Source organism: Sinocyclocheilus anshuiensis, unplaced genomic scaffold, assembly GCF_001515605.1.
Source record: "Sinocyclocheilus anshuiensis isolate Anshui unplaced genomic scaffold, SAMN03320099.WGS_v1.1 scaffold1201, whole genome shotgun sequence".
In the NCBI taxonomy this organism is placed as follows: Eukaryota; Metazoa; Chordata; class Actinopteri; order Cypriniformes; family Cyprinidae; genus Sinocyclocheilus; species Sinocyclocheilus anshuiensis.
The window spans coordinates 246,762-265,258 of NW_015549617.1; the positions used below are offsets into that span (position 1 = coordinate 246,762).

The 18,497-nt window shown below is 42.0% G+C and overlaps 3 protein-coding genes across 3 annotated transcripts in view; 2 read left to right on the forward strand and 1 right to left on the reverse strand.

The window, feature by feature from the left end:
• The first annotated feature begins 1,212 nt into the window (after window positions 1-1,212).
• Window positions 1,213-2,511, forward strand: LOC107659283 (histone H1-like). The gene has a single exon (XM_016448164.1). The coding sequence runs from the start codon at window positions 1,269-1,271 to the stop codon at window positions 1,872-1,874; it is 606 nt and encodes a 201-aa protein (XP_016303650.1). The 5' UTR covers window positions 1,213-1,268; the 3' UTR covers window positions 1,875-2,511.
• Window positions 2,512-3,284: 773 nt separating this feature from the next.
• On the reverse strand, window positions 3,285-4,634 carry LOC107659284 (D(1) dopamine receptor-like). The gene has a single exon (XM_016448166.1). The coding sequence runs from the start codon at window positions 4,632-4,634 to the stop codon at window positions 3,285-3,287; it is 1,350 nt and encodes a 449-aa protein (XP_016303652.1).
• Window positions 4,635-6,095: 1,461 nt separating this feature from the next.
• LOC107659291 (lysyl oxidase homolog 2B-like) overlaps window positions 6,096-18,497 on the forward strand; it is a 35,115-nt gene continuing 22,713 nt past the window's right edge. Inside the window, exons 1-3 of the mRNA XM_016448178.1 lie at window positions 6,096-6,180; window positions 14,575-14,944; window positions 15,705-15,880. Of these exons, the coding sequence (XP_016303664.1) occupies window positions 14,605-14,944; window positions 15,705-15,880 (516 nt within the window). The 5' untranslated portion in view covers window positions 6,096-6,180; window positions 14,575-14,604. The remainder of the gene's footprint in view (window positions 6,181-14,574; window positions 14,945-15,704; window positions 15,881-18,497) is intronic.

Consider the following 18,497-nt stretch of genomic DNA (forward strand, 5'->3'; position numbering starts at 1 on the left):
GATTACCGATTTTATATATATATATATATATATATATATATATATATATATATGTGTGTGTGTGTGTGTGTGTGTTTACTGCAAATTAACTATTAATAAAAGTCGTATTTATCATAAATAAGCTTTTTGTGCCCTGGTCGATGTTTAATATTTCTTACTAATAAACAGCCATGAGTCCATACGCTATAGTCATCAGACGATGAATAGTGTACAAAACGCAATCTTAAGATTTCGCTTAAAATAAAGAGTGAAGATTCTGTCACACGCATTTATGAAATATTTCATACATGTGTGTGACAGATAAAAATAATAGTTTTATTGTTTAAAGTCGATCAACATCACAGTACAGAAACTACGTGCAGCAATAGTTCCGCGCTGGACAATGAAGGAACATAGTGAAAATCCTCGCCGTTTTTAAGCCTATTCGGATAAAAAGTGACTTAGTGGCCTTTTTACAACCACTAAATATAATTGTAAAAAAAATTGCCATAAATTCATCAGAACAACATTATACACCGCGATCGCTTGCCTCTGTTATGGCACTTCTCGATTGTTGAGAGCACTTTCCCTTTAGATACTACAAACTCCCGTTTTATTACTAACAGGCAACGTCTTTAAATGTGTAATGTTGGTAAACTTGCTTATATATAAGTTATTCGAATCATGTACTGGATGTACCTACAGATATGATCATTAATAGATCATTGTAGAAAGAATGAGATTAGGGGAGGATGAAATGGCGACAGCGCCGATCTGTGTTACCTTCACTAAAGAAAAACGCTTCAATTTTTTTATTCCTTGAGCCGTCTTAGTCTAAAACCACCACAAATGTGTAGATTAGGGTCTTTTCTGTGCAAAGTGTCCATCATTTTAGATGTGATTTTCGAATTTTAATATATAATCTACAAAAGAACAGAGGAAGTGCGATATTTCCCGCTGCGACTCGCACTAAATGTGGACGCGTTTTTATTATTCTACAATAAACCGAGCGATGTTTTACACGAAACATGAGCTGCCCTTAAAGAGGAAAGACTCAGCTATCGGGACGTGGTTTAAAGTCTACAATCCATCGATCTTTATCGCGGAAAACCTTGTGTTTTTCAAGATCAGAAAACACATCTACGAACGACTCTGTCCTGTTGAGAGCGTCGGGTGAGGCAGTTGAGTCTATATGGTTCTCATCTCCCTTTTAAATCCCGCCCTCAGCTGTTGGATGTAAACATTGTTTGTTTGACAGCTCTGTACTTCGTGACAAGTTTACTGAAACTATGGCAGAAACTGCTCCTGCTCCCGCGGCTGCTCCGGCCAAAGCCCAAAAGAAGAAGGCGGCAAAGGCGAAAAAGTCTGGACCAAGCGTGTCAGACCTTATCGTGAAGGCGGTTGGCGCTTCCAACGAGCGCAGAGGAGTTTCTCTCGCGGCTCTGAAGAAGGCTTTGGCAGGTGGTGGATATGACGTTGAGAAAAACAACTCTCGCGTCAAGATTGCTTTGAAATCGCTGGTGAAAAAGGGGGCGCTTGTTCAAACTAAAGGCACCGGGGCATCCGGATCTTTCAAGGTGAGCAAGAAACCAGCCGCCAAGAAGCCCGTTAACAAAGTTGTGGTGAAACCGAAGAAACCAGCCTTGAAGAAGAAGGCGGCGGCCAAGGCGGCGAAGCCCAAAAAGGCACCAGTAAAGAAACCTGCCCCGAAGAAGTCTCCCAAGAAAGTGAAGAAACCGGCTGCGCCCAAGAAAGCCGCCAAAAGCCCGAAGAAAGTGAAGAAACCGGCTGTGAAGAAAGTTGCAAAGAGTCCTAAGAAGGTCAAAGCAGTGAAGCCTAAAGCCGCAAAGCCCAAGGCTGCCAAGGCGAAGAAGACGGCCGCTAAGAAGAAGTAGACTGACAGACTTCACTCCATAAACCAAAGGCTCTTGTAAGAGCCACCCCATCTTCACAAAAGTGCAAATGTTCCTAACGCATGTAAGAAGGCTAATGCCTTTTTAATAGACTGAGAAAATGTTTGTTGGGTGGGATGTGACACTTTTTGAGCTGTCTTGTTGGATAGGGTCTTATTGCTTATAGATATCACCAGCGCGAACGAGCAGCACAGATACGTCTGTAAAAGATCGGTTTGTATAAACACATGACAGTCTACCTCTGTACCTGATGTACAAAACCGATTATTTGCTGTAGCTTTTCAATCCTTCACAGATTAGACAGAAGAGTCCGCTGGTTGGAAAGTGTCCGAAATGTCATTCATAGTTAGTTCATCGTGTGCACGTACGTGAGAGTTTATGTGACTAAACAGGATGAGTGTTGTCACATGTCACTGATTCGTGTAATATTTATATTTTGTATAGGATTATACTAGACTTTCCTGTAAATATAGCAATACAGAACACACATTTAATGTATTCATTGTTAATGGTTTGTTGAATGTTACTACAAAAGGCAAGATTGCATCAGTTGTTGTTTATTTTTTTATTTTTTGTATACTATTGTTCTTAACATTTACTCATAAACCTATATTTTGTCCAAAATCTGTTTTAGTATAAAACTCCCAATAAAAACAAATATGGTATCAGCAGATGAGTGCCCATTTGTTTTCTTTATCTGCTTAAGAGAATGTACATTAATGTTAAATTGAATGTTTTTAAATTAAGGGCACATTTTTCTTATTAAAAGCCATTGAATACTTTGGGCAGACCTCTTTTTTGTATAAAAAAAAAATCAACTTTTTTTTTTAGCTTAAAATTGATATGAGTGTGTATGGGAATGTAAATGTAACTGGACATGATTTCACCATTTTGATTTAAGTTTTTCACAATTTTGATTGTTTTTGCCTGTGGATTGGCAAATGTAAATATTCAAAGTAGTTCATCAAATAATATGAGGTAAAAAAAAAAAGCAGCAGGTAAAAGAAGAGAAAAACAACAACCTGTCAGTGCCTTTTCCCTTTATGAGTGAATACAGGAGTCGTTTCAAAGTCAGGTGTTAAAGTAAACAAAAATATTCAAGATGACAGACATATGATTATTATTTCCTCCATTAACATATCTAACTGAAAAAGACTGAGCATTGTTCAAGTAGAAATAATAGTTGGTACTGCATTATTAGCTTTATATGATAAAAATTAATTTTAAAGCTCTGTATGGAATCTATATATATCTCACAATGAGTGACCTTTTGAATGATTCATGAGCAGAGTAATGTAGAAACAGCACTCAAAAACAGGTCTCTAAGCCAGTTCAATTACTCATGGTCTTACTCATTATTTTCAAAACACACCACCAAAACATATTTAAAGATCACAATATTCCAGAGATACTAGGAGATTCACTTTCATTATGAGCCACATGTTCAAGAGACGCTAACTCGTCTTCTTTTGTAAATGGTATGATTTTATCCAATGATAGTTCTGTTTCTCCATGACTTAGCATAGGAGGCCTTTCCCCATATACAAAGTTACATTCAGTCTCATAAGGGACTTCAGCCATCTTTGACACTGTGTCAAAGCACATATCTTTATCACTTTCCTCCCTGACAGCATGCGGATGCAGACAGGGCTGACTGAAGAGGTGAATGTCTTGAAGGTTTGTGGAGTCGCGATGGTATGACACCAGCTCATTGCTGAAGTCAACCGTTTGCACAGTATTCCGAGAGCACAACTTCCCACATCCCAAGAGACTGGAGAAAGCTTTGCGGAATTCTGCATTAAATGCATAAACTACAGGATTCAAGGTAGAGTTCGCCCACCCACACCACACGAACACATCAAAAGTCGTCTTATTGACACATGGGATCTGTCCGGTGTTGTGGAGGCCAGGGTCACAAAATGGCACCATGCAGTTGAGAATGAAGAAAGGGAGCCAACAGCAGACAAACACACCCATGATCATCGACAGGGTTTTCAGGACTTTGGTTTCCCTCTTAAATGCACTTTTTAATTTCTCTTCAGGTGCTTTATTGCAGCTCTGGCAGGACTGAACATGCTTAATGGTGCACTCTTGCATTGATATCCTTCGGATCTGCCTTTGCGCTATGAGGAAGATGTGAGTGTAAGTGACAATCATTATGGAGACAGGGATGTAGAAGCTGATTACAGATGACGTGATGGCGTAAGTGCGGTTTAAACTGGCATCGCACTTTTCAGCCATTTCTCCCAGGTCTTCTTTATGGCGGAGACTCTTATGCCAACTTAGCTGCACAGGAATGAATGAGATCAGAACAGAGAGCATCCATGCCACTCCAATCATGACAAAAGCCACTCTTCTGGTCATTTTCTGCTCGTAGCTCAAAGGGATAGCAATAGCCCAGTAACGATCCACACTTATGATGCACAGGTTAAGAATGGAGGCAGTGGAGCACATGATGTCAAAGGCTATCCATACTTCACAGAAACTGCCGAACGGCCAGAAACCCACAATCTCAGCGGCTACTTTCCATGGCATTACAAGAGAGGCAACTAAGAGATCTGAGACGGCCAAAGACACTACAAACACATACGCCACTTTGGAGCGCAGATGACGGAACCGTACCACTGCGGTGCACACCAGAGCATTCCCTAGAAAGGTGGAGAGCACAAAAATAAAAAGCAAACAAGCAGTCGTGGAGCGAGTTATTAGCTCTGAGACATAACCTTCAGTCTGGTTTACCATCTTCTGGGATGTCCCTATTACCCTGGCTGCAACCTGAAAAATTAAGTCCTTTGATCAAGCATCCGTTCTTCGGGGTATATTTGCAGATAGTTTAATATCCAAAGACTTCAGGAATTCATCCATTACTGAGAGAGTTGCCTGTAATTTGAAAATTTCTGAAATAACCTTCCCTCCTTCCTTCAACCAGAGAAGTGTGTGAGAATACAGTGCAGAGGGTGCGACTAATGATCTTGGAACTAGGGGGGAGGAGCCTAAGAAAATACAGTAGAGAGGGAGACTGTGACTGCTGTCATGTATATTATGGTATATATTATTCATTAATTTTTTATATATTTTATGTTTTCAGTAATCAGGCTTTTTCAAAGTAATTCTAATACTTATTAAAGAATTAAAGCAAGTGGAAAATCTTTCTCAGAACACATCTGTAATCTGACTAGTGAAGTCTAATTAGCATTTATGCATTAATTTACGGTTCTGTTCTCCTAAATTCACCGTTATCCACAAGATGGCACTATACATTAATATCCCACAAGAGAAGAAACAGCGGTTCCAGTGATGAGATGTCCGACTCATTTCAGCGAAACGAATCTTTCGAACTGTTCGTTTTAAAGAACCAGTTCAAAAAAAGCTGTTATGTTCAGCTGTTGTTTTACGTCATTGCGTAATTTGTCCCCGATCAACTTTTATTTATCCATATCAGTTTACAGCCACGATTACGTTCATAAAATATATGTAGAACCTAAAATAAATTGCATTGGCAATAAACAATCGTACACAGATGTAGCAGAAATTTCTTTGCTGAAAAAGGTATTTATTAAAACCAATGTTTGAGCTAAATGTGAGCTACCATAGGCTACTACTGTTTCTATTTCTACTGCATTGTTTTTATATGGCAGAAATATTAAGACTAGTATGTTTGCTAGGACAAACAAATGAATGGATGGATAGTATGCATGCTAGCCTATGCTTTGCCGAATTCAGCTACGAATCAGAAAGAATCATTCAGTCCGGTTTTGTGAAGCGGTTCAACGGATTCAATGACAAGATCGCATTAAAAAGGATTCGTTCAAGAATTGAAAATAACTATGAGGTTAACTAATGATATTTGTTTTACTGGAATATATTCGTCCCAAACCAAAGCGACAACAGCAACGTACATAGCCTACTATTAGTGAAATGTGTTTGCTTCCCCTCCTCCAGAAAACTCTCCACCAGTCACCTAAAGTGCTCGTCAGGCTAGGATATTATTTAATCCATCACATTTATTATTTTTGGTTTAAAACAACCGACTTTTTAGGCACGTACATCATGTCTGTTTCCTCAAAAAATCCAGTTTATGTGCCCGTGCGACTGGAGGTCCATGAGGTCACCAGCCCACAGTGGTGGGCGTGAGGGGGCAGTTCTACAAGGAGTAAACTTTGTTTCGACTTTCCTGAAATTGTAGGAGATCAACCAGTGAAAGTTTAGGGGATGTGCAACAGCTGAGAGAAGCAGAGATTCACAATCGGAGGAGTATTCTACTGTGAAAGTTGCACTCGCAGCCAAAGTAAGCTGACAACTGCATCTGCTTTGCTTTATTAAGCTATTGTATAATCGCATTTTTTTTTTGCTTCTTGCAAAGAAAATAATCAGAGTTGTACTGAATATTTCGTTTAAATCTGTTACCTGACATTCTGGTTTTACAAAACAGCACGTTAATTTGTAAGATAGAAGAGAGAGAGAGAGAACAATGCTTCGAATGGTTACGTATGACGTCATGCTTGAGTTAGTGGGATAGAATGCAAGTACGAGCAGTTTATGACTAAAGTTGTGCTGTGGTGTTGGTTTATGTGATTGCATAAGATATATTTCTACTCAAATGTTTTTAACGACAACCTGTTTACATGATTCACTATTAATGAACATTACAGCCTCCGCAAAAGGGGATCTGTGCCTTTGCTATTTGTTCAGGTAGAACACTGGGTTATTGTGTTTAGGTAGTATTACACAGGACTGTGACCCCTTGACATATATCCTGTCAGAATCCTATTCATGGTGGGCAGGGGACTTGCTGTCTGGAAGCGCAAAATACTAACAGACAAGAACCAGGTCTTTAGGACAGGAATGTGAGGTAGTTCCAAAGCTGTAGATGGCTCAGAGCAATAGGTCTTGTCCAGGCGAACAAACGTATACCAAATACATTTCTGAACAAACCCTTTGGGTGTGTGAGCCAAATACAGAAATGTACCAAATACATTTCTGAACAAACCCTTTGGGTGTGGTGAGCTTTAGGTAAATTCCCTTTAGACCAAGCACATTTTTAAAAGAATTGACACAGTAGGCTGCTGTAGAGCAGATTGAAATTTTGGCCAATCATTGAGACTTCTGGGGCCCATGTCTGTTTGCCACATGCATTTGGACAATGCGTCCTATGATCTTGAAAAGATCCTGAAAGATTTATTCATGCTTGTGTAATTTAGTTTACACATTTAGTTTTAGTTTAGGTTACAGGCTTCACCATTGTGATATATTTTAGATGATAACTTTTTGAATGTGTTTGAGAAAGTGAGCGAAAGTCTTAAAAAGTGCTTTTGTTGAAGTGCCTCTTTTATCTTGGAGTGGCAACCTTAAGGGAACCCTTGGAAGCATGTTAGGTTTTTTTTTTTTTGCTTTTAAGACAAACGCTTGCATGCCAGTGGGTACTGGAGAACCAAAACGTCTTGAAGACTCACTCTGTTAATCACTTTTCTGCACAGTGGGATTCACACAGTTGAGAACCCTAGCATGTATTTAGCGGTTTTTAATTTAATACTTTTTTAATTAATAATTTTTATTGTCAAATTATATTATCAGCATTAAAAATAGAGAAAACTGAATTGGGGAAAAAAGGCATTGCACATTGCATAACCTGATCAGCCATATATATTTGTTATATATTTATATATTATTGTTATATATTTGAAAATGACCTTTTGTACAAAAGACTTCACAATGTCTCAAATTTGCTTAGTTGAATAATTAAGATGTAAAACTAGTTCAGAATCCCAAATCATTATTATTCAACTTACATCCTAAAACATTCTGTGTATTACCATGTTTAAATTAGGTTTTCAATTTAGGTTTTCAGATTTTCAATTTGAATTTTGTACTCCACTGTGTATGAAGTGTTTTCCCCCCAGTCAGGAAACCAGTTACCTTATCCCCATTAAAGTGTCATCTGTCAAACTTTATTTTCAATTAAACTGTGTTTTCTGATAAGAACATGATTCTTTTCCTTGATATTCGAAGTGAATTTTATATGTTTCTGGTTAGGGCATGGACATTGTAGATGAATAGTACAGCGTGGTCTAAACAAGTCTCTGTGTCCTCATTATTGCACTCTTTGATGTGGGCTGATTTGGTGATGGATGAGAATTCACATGCTATTCTCCTTGAGCTCAAGACTTTGATAAAAGTGCTTTTGATTAAAAAAGTACACATAAATGGCCAGCTGGAAATTGTTACAGAGGAGGACCCGAACATCTCAGCAGCCGCCTATCCGCAGTAGCCTTCCACCTGCTCAGACACCCCCAATCAGTCCACGACTCGTTTTCCCCAAAAAATTTGATGGTGAACCCGCCAGATGCAAAGGCTTCCTACTCCAGTGCTCACTTTTTGTTAGCCAGCAGCCCTCGCTGTACCCCACAGACTCTAGCCGCATTGCTTTCGTTTGCTCATTACTCACTGGGAAGGCGCTGGAGTGGGTCACCGCTGTCTGGAGGATGAATGGTTCGTCATTTCCTACCTTCGATGCATTCCTTCAACATTTCCGTGATGTTTTCGAACATCCAGCTGAGGGGAGGAGTGCAGGTGATCAACTGTTAACTCTCTCTCAAGGGAGAAAATAGGCCGCTGAGTATGCCCTATCCTTTCGAACCCTCGCGGCTCAGACTACATGGGTAGAGGACACGCTAAAGCTCTTGTTTCGGAGGGGATTGAATTTAGAGCTTCAATCAGAGCTGGCCTGCCGGGATGAGGGGAAGAGTTTGAGTGAGTTCATTGAACTCGCTATCCAAATTGACAATTTGATCCGCTCTCGACGCTCAACTCGAGCCACGCCTCGTTACATGCCTGAAACCACTACCACAGTCGAACCCATGCAACTAGGATTCACTCACCTCACTTCCGAGGAACGAGAACGCCGCATGCAGAACCAACTTTGCCTCTATTGTGGTCAAGCCGTACACATTAAAATCTCCTGCCCGGTCCGTCCGTCTTCCAGTTTTCGATCGGTGAGTGTCAATACTCGTATTGCAACTTCTGCATCTGCATTTATTCAAGACAAAATAATTACCACTACTGCTCTGTTAGATTCTGGAGCAGCCGGTAATTTTGTGTCATATGATTTCGCTCTGCAACATAAACTGAAACTAACCCCGTGTAACTCTCCCATGGCAGTGGAGGCGCTAGACGGCCGCCCTCTCGGAGAGGGAAAGGTTCTACGCATCACAGAAGAAGTCAAGTTGCAAATAGGAACCCTGCACTCTGAATTCATCCGATTCTACGTCATCCACTCGCCCAATCACTCTATTATTCTCGGATTACCCTGGCTGCGCACACATAATCCACGCATCTCTTGGAGAGAAGGACAAATTCTTCAGTGGGCCGCTACATGCCAAGATCGTTGTCTCTCAAAGATTCCCCGAGCTTCCAGTCATGCACCTTCCCCACCTGTTCAGAGCACAGACAACCTGAACCTGCCCCCAGAGTACTCTGATCTCACCGAGGCGTTCAGTAAAAAGAAAGCATCTCAGCTCCCCACTCACATGCCATAGACTTAACGCCCGGCGCCACTCCTCCTAAAGGTAGAATTTTCCCATTATCACAACCAGAATCCGAAGCCATGAAACTCTACATCGAGGAGGAATTAGCTAAAGGATTCATCCAACCCTTGACCTCTCCCGCTTCAGCCGGGTTCTTCTTTGTAAAGAAAAAGGATGGAGGTTTGCGGCCGTGCATTGATTACCGTGGCCTCAACGATATCACCATTAAGTTCCGTTATCCATTTCCCCTAGTCCCAGCCGCGCTAGAACAGCTTCGCTGTATTACACCAAGCTAGATCTACGCAATGCCTACAACCTGATTCGTATCCGAGAGGGAGATGAATGGAAAACGGCATTCTCGACCACTAGTGGGCATTATAAATACTTGGTTATGCCCTTCGGCCTTGCCAACAGTCCGTCAGTCTTTCAGTCGTTTATGAATGACATCTTCCGTGACAAGCTCAACAGATGGGTAATCGTATACATTGACGATATACTGATTTATTAAAACACTCTGGAGGAACACATTCGTCACGTCAGATCAGTGCTGAAACGCCTCATGCAATACCAACTCTACGCCAAAGCTGAGAAGTGTGAATTCCATCAGACCAGCATCTCGTTCCTCGGTTACGTGATCAGCCAGGAAGGGGTGGCAATGGACGAAAGGAAGGTCAAAGCAGTTCTGGAATGGCCACAACCCCAGACAGTCAAAGAATTTCAACGCTTCCTAGGGTTTGCAAATTTCTACAGGCGATTTATCAGAGACTTCAGTGCAATCGCCGCCCCTCTGACAACCATGACTAAACGTCACGCTGCTAGATTGATTTGGTCACCAGAGTCACGTCAAGCATTCAACGAACTAAAGACTCGGTACACTTCCGCACCCATCCTTCGACATCCCGACCCAGAACGCGAGTTCATTGTGGAGGTTGACGCTTCTAACACGGGGGTAGGGGCAATACTGTCTCAACGTTTTCCCATTATCACAACCAGAATCCGAAGCCATGAAACTCTACATCGAGGAGGAATTAGCTAAAGGATTCATCCAACCCTTGACCTCTCCCGCTTCAGCCGGGTTCTTCTTTGTAAAGAAAAAGGATGGAGGTTTGCGGCCGTGCATTGATTACCGTGGCCTCAACGATATCACCATTAAGTTCCGTTATCCATTTCCCCTAGTCCCAGCCGCGCTAGAACAGCTTCGCTGTATTACACCAAGCTAGATCTACGCAATGCCTACAACCTGATTCGTATCCGAGAAGGAGATGAATGGAAAACGGCATTTTCGACCACTAGTGGGCACTATGAGTACTTGGTTATGCCCTTCGGCCTTGCCAACAGTCCATCAGTCTTCCAGTCGTTCATGAACGACATCTTCCGTGACATGCTCGACAGATGGGTAATCGTATACATTGACGATATACTGATTTATTAAAACACTCTGGAGGAACACATTCGTCACGTCAGATCAGTGCTGAAATACCAACTCTACGCCAAAGCTGAAAAGTGTGAATTCCATCAAACCAGCACCTTGTTCCTCGGTTACGTGATCAGCCAGGAGGGGGTAGCAATGGACGAAAGGAAGGTCAAAGCAGTTCTGGAATGGCCACAACCCCAGACAGTCAAAGAATTTCAACGCTTCCTAGGGTTTGCAAATTTCTACAGGCGATTTATCAGAGACTTCAGTGCAATCGCCACCCCTCTGACAACCATGACTAAACGTCACGCTGCTAGATTGATTTGGTCACCAGAGCCACGTCAAGCATTCAACGAACTAAAGACTCGGTACACTTCCGCACCCATCCTTCGACATCCCGACCCAGAACGCGAGTTCATTGTGGAGGTTGACGCTTCTAACACGGGGGTAGGGGCAATACTGTCTCAACATCATGGTTCACCAGCGAAGATGTATCCGTGTGCCTTTTTCTCCCGCAAACTCACAGCCACGGAACGGAATTACGACGTGGGCAACCGTGAACTTCTTGCTATAAAGTTAGCGCTTGAGGAATGGCGTCATTGGCTGGAGGGAGCTGCTCTTCCATTCATCGTTCTCACGGATCATAAAAATCTTGAGTATCTGCGCTCAGCTAAGCGTCCAAACCCCCGACAGGCCAGGTGGGCATTGTTTTTCACAAGGTTTCGGTTCACGGTGACATACCGGCCAGGCACCAAGAATACCAAGGCTGACGCTCTCTCTCGCCAAACTGAGGAAACAAGCCATCCCCGCTGATCAAAATACAAACATAAAAGAGATATAGTAAAACAAAGTACCTACAATAACCAGTTTATGTTAAAACAAAAATGCAACAATTAAAAATCAAGGAAAGGCCCTGCACAAATCTGGTTTGAGACTAGGCTACTTTTTAAAAATGATAACTTTTGACAACGTTTAATTCAGGTGCGAAAAGAATTAAAGCTTGAGGAATGGCGTCATTGGCTGGAGGGAGCTGCTCATCCATTCATCGTTCTCACGGATCATAAAAATCTTGAGTATCTGCGCTCAGCTAAGCGTCTAAACCCCCGACAGGCCAGGTGGGCATTGTTCTTCACGAGGTTTCGGTTCACGGTGACATACCGGCCAGGCACCAAGAATACCAAGGCTGACGCTCTCTCGCCAAACTGAGGAAACAATCCAATCCATCTCCAACGACAATATAATTCCCGACAAGCTGCTCTTGGCACCAGTACAATGGGATATCATGACGAGAGCAGTGTGTATCTGAGCGTGTGCGTCCGGTTTTGTGCAAGAGCAAAGGAAATCTGCGCGCAAGCAGAGAGATTCGCGCTGGCGCATTATATTAATGTGCTTTCGCGCTACAATTATGCGCTCTTGACATTTGTCATTAAAATAACGCCATACTAGACAGCTTCCAGCCGGTTTGCTAAATCCACTACCTACACCACACCGACCTTGGTCTCATATTGCCATCGATTTCATCACCGACCTGCCCAATTCTCAAGGTAACACCACTATACTCACCATTGTTGACCGATTCTCCATTCTCCTGCCGTCTGATTCCGCTGCCTAAACTCCCCACAAATTTATCCAGAACTGTATCACATGCAACACATCCAAATCCCCTAGACAGCTTCCAGCCGGTTTGCTAAATCCACTACCTACACCACACCGACCTTGGTCTCATATTGCCATCGATTTCATCACCGACCTGCCCAATTCTCAAGGTAACACCACTATACTCACCATTGTTGACCGATTCTCCAAAGCCTGCCATCTGATTCCGCTGCCTAAACTCCCCACATCCTTGGAAACCGCTGAACTACTTTGTAATCATGTGTTCCATTTCTACGGATTACCAGAAGACATAGTATCCGATCGAGGACCCCAGTTCACTTCTAGGGTATGGTCCGGGTATGGTATCTCAATGTGAACATCAGCCTCACGTCCGGCTATCATCCCCAATCCAACGGGCAAACTGAGCGCCTGAATCAGGAGGTGATACGATTCCTCAGATCCTGCTGCCAACGACAACAATCAGACTGGAGATTCCGCTGCCTAAACTCCCCACATCCTTCGAAACCGCTGAGCTACTTTGTAATCATGTGTTCCGTTTCTATGGATTACCCGATGACATAGTCTCCGATCGAGGACCCCAGTTCACTTCTAGGGTATGGTCCGCCTTTTTCAGGCATCTCAATGTGAACATCAGCCTCACTTCCGGCTACCACCCCCAATCCAACGGGCAAACTGAGCGCCTGAATCAGGAGGTGATACGATTCCTCAGATCATACTGTCAACAACAACAATCAGACTGGAGCAGGTACTTGCTATGGGCAGAATATGCCCAAAACTCATTGATGAAACCCGCCACCGGTATGACCCCTTTCAAGTGCATTCTGGGCTTCCAACCTCCATTGTTTCCCTGGTCTGGCGAACCCACCGAATTACCTTCAGTTACAGATTGGTTGCAACACAGCGAGGAGGTCTGGGACCGGGCACATACTCACCTACTTCATGCCGTAAGGCGTCAAGAACAACAAGCCAACCGACATCGACGTCACAGTCCCGAGTACACCCCAGGCCAGTGGGTTTGGCTTTCAACCAAAGATCTACGCCTCCGACTTCCATGTAAAAAGCTCAGTCCCAGGTATGTTGGTCCCTTCAAAATTTCTAGACAAATATCTCCAGTATCATTTCGCTTGGAACTGCCTTCTAATTACCGCATTTCTCCCACATTCCATGTATCACTTCTGAAACCCGCTGGTGGTCCGAGAGGAGAGACGGAGGAGGGAGCAAGACCGCAGACCCCCCTGCTTTTCCTGGTTGATGGCGAGGAGGCGTATCGAGTGCACGAGTTGCTAGACTCCAGACGCCGGGGCGGTCCCCTTCAGTATCTGGTCGATTGGGAGGGGTTCGGTCCGGAGGAGCGATCTTGGGTCAACACTGGAGATATCCTTGACCCCACACTCACTGAGGAGTTTCATAGAACGCATCCGGAGAAACCGGCCCCCCGACCCCGTGGGAGACCCCGGCGTCATGTGCGCCTCCTCCTCACCACCAGAGGGAACCGTCTCCTGAATATTAACCATTCCCATTCGAACTCCAATTCCCATCACCCTTCATACCTGGGACTGATTGCCCATCCACACCTGCACCTCATTTACACACACACATATAAGCCACTCACACACACAGACTCTCTGCGAAGTCTTGATTTGCCCTGGCTGTCATTTCTGAGCGTTATACCCGTGTTTGCTTTCTTTGTACTTGATCTTGGACCGTTTCCTGTTTATCTGATTGTTTCACCTGGACTGTGTTTGCTAGCTGCCTGCCCTGATCTCTCACCTGGTATTCGACTCTGTCTCTGTCCAAGCCCCTGCTGTTCTGTCTTGCCAGTGACCCTGTGTGTATTCTCTGACTATTCTAAATAAAAGCTGCAAATGGATCCAAACGCTTCTGACTTGTCACAACAGAAGACTTCGCCGAACAGCGATCCAGCAGCGTTCGTGCAACTATCCACAGAGCTAACTGCACAGGCCTCACAGCTCGCCATGCACCAACACCAGTTATTGATTAAAATTGATAAATTATGTCTATTAGCATCAATAATTTCTTTCTGTGCTGCTTTTTAAATAGTAATAACAATAAAATGTACTTCCATTGCTTCACTTTCACTTTTCACATGTTTTTTTTTTTTTTGTAGGCCATAAAAACCTTCTGAGCCTCTATCATTATGCTAGCCTTCTGGTCTGTGTCATTTGTACTGTTGTGCGTATGGAGATTTAGTTATGCACAGTATGACCATTTGGGTTACCTTCCGGGCTACCAAGACCCTGCACAGGACCTTTATACTGTTCCAGAGCTTCCTAAAGATACGCCCAGGATACAGCTACGTCTGGCAGGAGAGAAACGCAAGCACAACGAAGGGCGCGTTGAGGTCTTCTATGAAGGGGAGTGGGGGACTGTGTGTGATGATGATTTCACCATTCATGCAGCCCAAGTTGTATGCAGAGAACTGGGTTATTTCGAAGCAGTCTCCTGGTTTCCCTCATCTAAATATGGGAAGGGAGAAGGTAAGCTAATGTTCAGAATGATATCATGTGACACTGATGCATTTTTCTCAATTAAAATCACATTGAAGTTAAAGAAAAAGTTCACCCAAAAATTTAAAATGTATGAAAATGTACTCACCCTCAAGCCATGTTAGATTGGAAAAAAATTGCTTTACATGTCTTGCTCACCAATGACGTGAATGGGTGCTGTCAGAATGAGAGTCCAAATAGCTGATAAAAATATCACAGTAATCTAGAGTCATGTGGATTACTTGTGGATTATTGTGATGTTTCTATTGGCTGTTTGCAGTCTTATTTTGATGGCACCCATTCACTGCAGAGGATCCATCGGTGAGCAAGTGATGGAATGCAAAATTTATCCAAATCTGTTCCAGTGAAGAAACAAACTCATCTACATTTTGGATGGCCTGAAAGTGAGTCAATTCTAGCAAATTTGATTTTTTTAGGTGAACTATTCCTTTGATAGTATAGGTTAGTACATGTCCATGAAATTTTTTTTTTCCCTTTTTTTTTAAATCAACATCAAGATTTTAGGTTAAATGTATATGAATGTATGGTTCTAGAATTGGTCAACATGTTTTTTTTTAATTGTTTTAACCACCCTTTTGACTTTGACAGTTTTAAATGAACCATTGCTGTATGCATAATAATTATGAAAGAATTAGCAAAACAGCGAATATTGGCAATATTTCAGTGATATTCTTTTATGGAGTATTGATGACTTTTAGAATATATATGCACTGACTTCCTGTGTTTTTAGGTCGTATCTGGTTTGACAATGTTCACTGCACGGGGAATGAGAGGAGCTTGGCCCATTGTGAGTCTAATGGCATAGGAGTGTCTGATTGTAAGCATACTGAGGATGTCGGGGTGGTTTGCAGTGACAAGAGAATCCCAGGATTCAAGTTTGTGAACACCCTTACCAACAACATCAATGTAAGTGAATTTAATACTGATGTGTTTCTTCTGATATTGTCTAAAACTATTCAGTGGCATCATGCCCATTCAAATTTTGGAGCTAAATGGATTTTGAATGCAACTTCCAAAGGACACAAATAAATATTTTTACAGTCATGTTCCTTATTATTGTAGGTACAAAATTAATAATGCCCCAAAGCCTTTTAGTGAATTTCGCCCGTTTTGAAGCCAAAATATGTCATTTAGTGATTTGTGCAAAACCAATGTGTTTTTTTAGGGGAAATCTGTCCAAAATGTTACAAAATATTAATTTGTCACAATACAACCGAACAGTTTTAGAATTTAATGAGAGATGTGTTACATATCCATTTAAGTGCATTTTGTAAAGATGACTTGCTGCACATGCTAGGAAATCTGTGCAGGTGCAACGCAGCCTCTGATTCTCAAAATGCACTGTCGAACTTAGTAAAAAGGTGCAGTTTAGCCTTGCGGTGATCAGTCCAGATGGTTTACACTAATTTGTTTCTGTAATACATGGAGGACTGAATCAATGCAGGACTTATAGGCCTAAAATTCTTAACACTCTGGAACAGCGACAACAAATGTGTTAATAATGTGTGTTCTTGATTCAGTTCATAATTCAGGTACAAGTACATAATTTGTTTTTACTGGCAGTCAAGTTCTCCATCTGGGGCCGAGGTGCAGGTTTTCGCTGCGGGCCCCTCATGAAATCATTTCCAGGTAGGGGAAACTTGGTGCGGGATGCCCCTGAAACTATTGTTGCTTTTTTTCCTTAGATCACATTTCCAATGGTTCGATGCATTCTTTTCCATTTATTTTCGCACCCAGAGCTAAGTGGCTTGGTTGCTAGGCATATGACAATGGAATGTTTAAACGCCTTCTTGGCACATTTTTTTTACTCTACCCAGATTTATGTTACTTGACTTTGTCTAAATTCATTTCTGAGTCCAGTTAGAGTAATAACAGGATTTGTCCCCATCCTGTCATCCTGTCCACAGGCTGCTCAGTGCCAACAGTGTCATCTTGAAAGAATGCATTAAGCATGCAGAGAAATACTTCATGATAAGCGCTCTTGTAAACAAAGAGAACTGTAATTCCAGACTTATGATGAAATATAGACTATAGAAGATGTGACAAATAAGATTTCAGAAACTTTGATTGTAATTCTCAGTGTAATACCAAATAATGAATGAACCCTTAATGAATGCCCATCTGAGCATTTATCACCACTGTAATTTGCAGCAAGAAAATATCTGAATATACTTACACATGTAGTTTTCAGAAAGATACCTATTGTGTCTGAATTTCATTATTATTGCCTTTTCTAAAAGAATAGGGAATATATGAGTCAAGCAGGGACTAGAGGGAATTCTAGACGTCTTAGATCAGCTTCTATTTGGTAGTCTCCAGCTAAGAAACCTGGAGAGAATGCCAGAGTCAGCTTTTCCGTCTACTGATAGCCTGCAAGGGCTCCACATTAAGGCAGTTAAATCACATGGAGGTTTACCATAATGCCGGCCACATTCAAGTCTTCTGGGAATGTTAATAGGCAGCCCACTGTGGCCTTCCTCTGGTTAAAATGGGAAAAATTATGTAATGTATAAGTGTAGTGCAGAAATGGCATATGTGGAGGAGAGTCCAAAGTTGAGACTTCAAAAGAATATGCAGACAGGCCTTGGGGGAGAATAGTGGTAGTGGTATGGAATAACTGTTGTCATTAAAAGTGTAATATTTTTATAGAATACGTAATAATGTATTTTATCAGATGCACTGATCTAATCATCTTGTCAAGTTGTTTTAAACCAAAAACCTGAAAATACAGTGTACTTTTCTGAACCCATCCAAAAAGCTGCAAATATTTGTGTGCCTCAAATAACCAGTGACTCCGGTGAACATGAATCGGGATCGCAAAGCCTTTTGACATTATGAAATAAATGCCAAACGCTGTTTTGTAATAAAATCAAATTTATATCAAGCACATCAATGTCAGCTCAGTAGAGCTGTTTGGGTCCTACGGTGACACGGGTTGCTACTACAGTTAACTGTTGCTTACATTCAGACATGCGGTTGTGCATGCAGTGAAGAGAGCAGAAAGCAAATGAAACTTTCAGTGAGTGAAAAACAATGGCATTCTCAAAGATTAGGAAAGTTGACGGGTCCTTAAAAAGTCTTCAGTTTAGTTGTATGAGATTTAAGGCTATACATTTTATGGCATAAAAGCTCTTAAATGGTACAAGAACGTCTTAATTATGTTTTCAGGAGGTCTTAAATTTGGGGACGGAAAGACAAGAATTGCGATACGGCTTAATGAGATGAATAAACTTCAAAAGGCGATGATCTCATTAAACACAAGCGCTGCATGTTTCAAAGTCACGTGCTGCGCTGCTTTGTGTACAGCTGTTACCGGGGAAACCATTATTTCTGTGCATTTTCAATAAGCCCGTCTGCTGTTTTTGTTCAGACCAGTGATGGGTAAACTTGGCCCTTCCAGGCCACTTTCCTGCAGAGATTTGATCCAACCCTGATATAACTCACCTGCCTGTAGCCTTCTAGTAGTCTTGAAGACAATGATTAGCTGGTTCAGGTGTGTTTGATTAGGGTTGGAGCTAACCTC